The sequence below is a fragment of the Apaloderma vittatum genome, unplaced genomic scaffold (genome assembly GCF_000703405.1).
Source record: "Apaloderma vittatum isolate BGI_N311 unplaced genomic scaffold, ASM70340v1 scaffold28010, whole genome shotgun sequence".
In the NCBI taxonomy this organism is placed as follows: domain Eukaryota; kingdom Metazoa; phylum Chordata; class Aves; order Trogoniformes; family Trogonidae; genus Apaloderma; species Apaloderma vittatum.
Genome location: NW_009693285.1, coordinates 375 through 1,335, shown reverse-complemented (window position 1 = coordinate 1,335; position 961 = coordinate 375). Strand labels below are relative to the sequence as shown.

General features: G+C 62.5%; 1 protein-coding gene across 1 annotated transcript in view; it reads right to left on the bottom strand.

Moving 5' to 3' along the window:
• Positions 1-911, bottom strand: part of BACE1 (beta-site APP-cleaving enzyme 1) — a gene marked incomplete at both ends in the record, with an annotated part of 1,323 nt that extends 412 nt beyond the window's left edge. Inside the window, 3 exons of the mRNA XM_009878535.1 lie at positions 58-195; positions 454-670; positions 823-911. Coding sequence (XP_009876837.1) covers positions 58-195; positions 454-670; positions 823-911 — 444 coding nt within the window. The remainder of the gene's footprint in view (positions 1-57; positions 196-453; positions 671-822) is intronic.
• Positions 912-961: the final 50 nt, after the last annotated feature.

Sequence of the window (961 nt, the reverse complement as noted above, 5' to 3'; positions counted from 1 at the left end):
AGGACAGTGCCTCCAGAGGCAGCCCCCCGAGCTCCCCGCTGCCTGCAGGGCACTCACCATGCTGCCCCCCACTGAGGCCAGGGCCTCTGTCTCGTTGGGCGAGAAGCCTGCCCCACAAAGCTGGAGGGAGAAGATGTTGGGCACCCGCGTCTGCTTCACCAGGGAATCAAAGAAGGGCTCCAGGCTGTCGTCAGGCTGGCAGGAGGAGAAAGCAGAGTCAGAACAGGAGTGTGTCAGTGCTATCCCTTCTCCAGTGGCTCTCCGTGCCCAGGGGAGCACTGTGCCCCCACGGATCCTAACTCTGCGTGCTGATGGAGCAGAGCTCGCGGTCCCCAGCAGAGCTGTGAGCTGGGCCCCAGGGAACTGAGTAGAGCCAAGGAAAGAGGTGATCAAACAGGGTGCCCGGAGCTGCTAGCAGAGCCGGGGCCTGGCCGGCTTCGAGCCAGGACTCACCCGGGCAATCTCGGCGTACGCCAGCCCCAGGATCCCCTCCCAGTTGGAGCCGTTGATGAAGAATTTGTCCGACTCCGTGATAGCAGCGATGTTGGCTCTGACGGTGACGTTGGGACCGTGAGGGATGGTGACAAGGTCAGTGCCCAGTTCCCCTTCCCACTTGCCCTGGGTGTAGGGCACATACACGCCCTTCCGCAGGTCGCGGTAGGTGCTGGACCTGCAACGGCATCAAAAAGCCAGAGTAAGAGTGGTGCGGAGCAGGAGCGGGTGCCTGCACAACTGGTCACAGTGGGAGCAGATGTGGGGCCAGGGCTGTGTCCCGGGCCCATGAAGCAGTGGCTGTGCTCTGTATCTCTCCAGCATACTCACAGCTGCCGCTGGTAGTATCTCCGGAGGAAGGGGTGAGGCGCAGCTCCCACAGCAAAGTTACTGCTCCCTGTGTCCACCAGGATATTCAGCTGGAGAAGGAAGAGAGACAGGGAGGCTCGTGAACGCCGTGCGGCGGGCG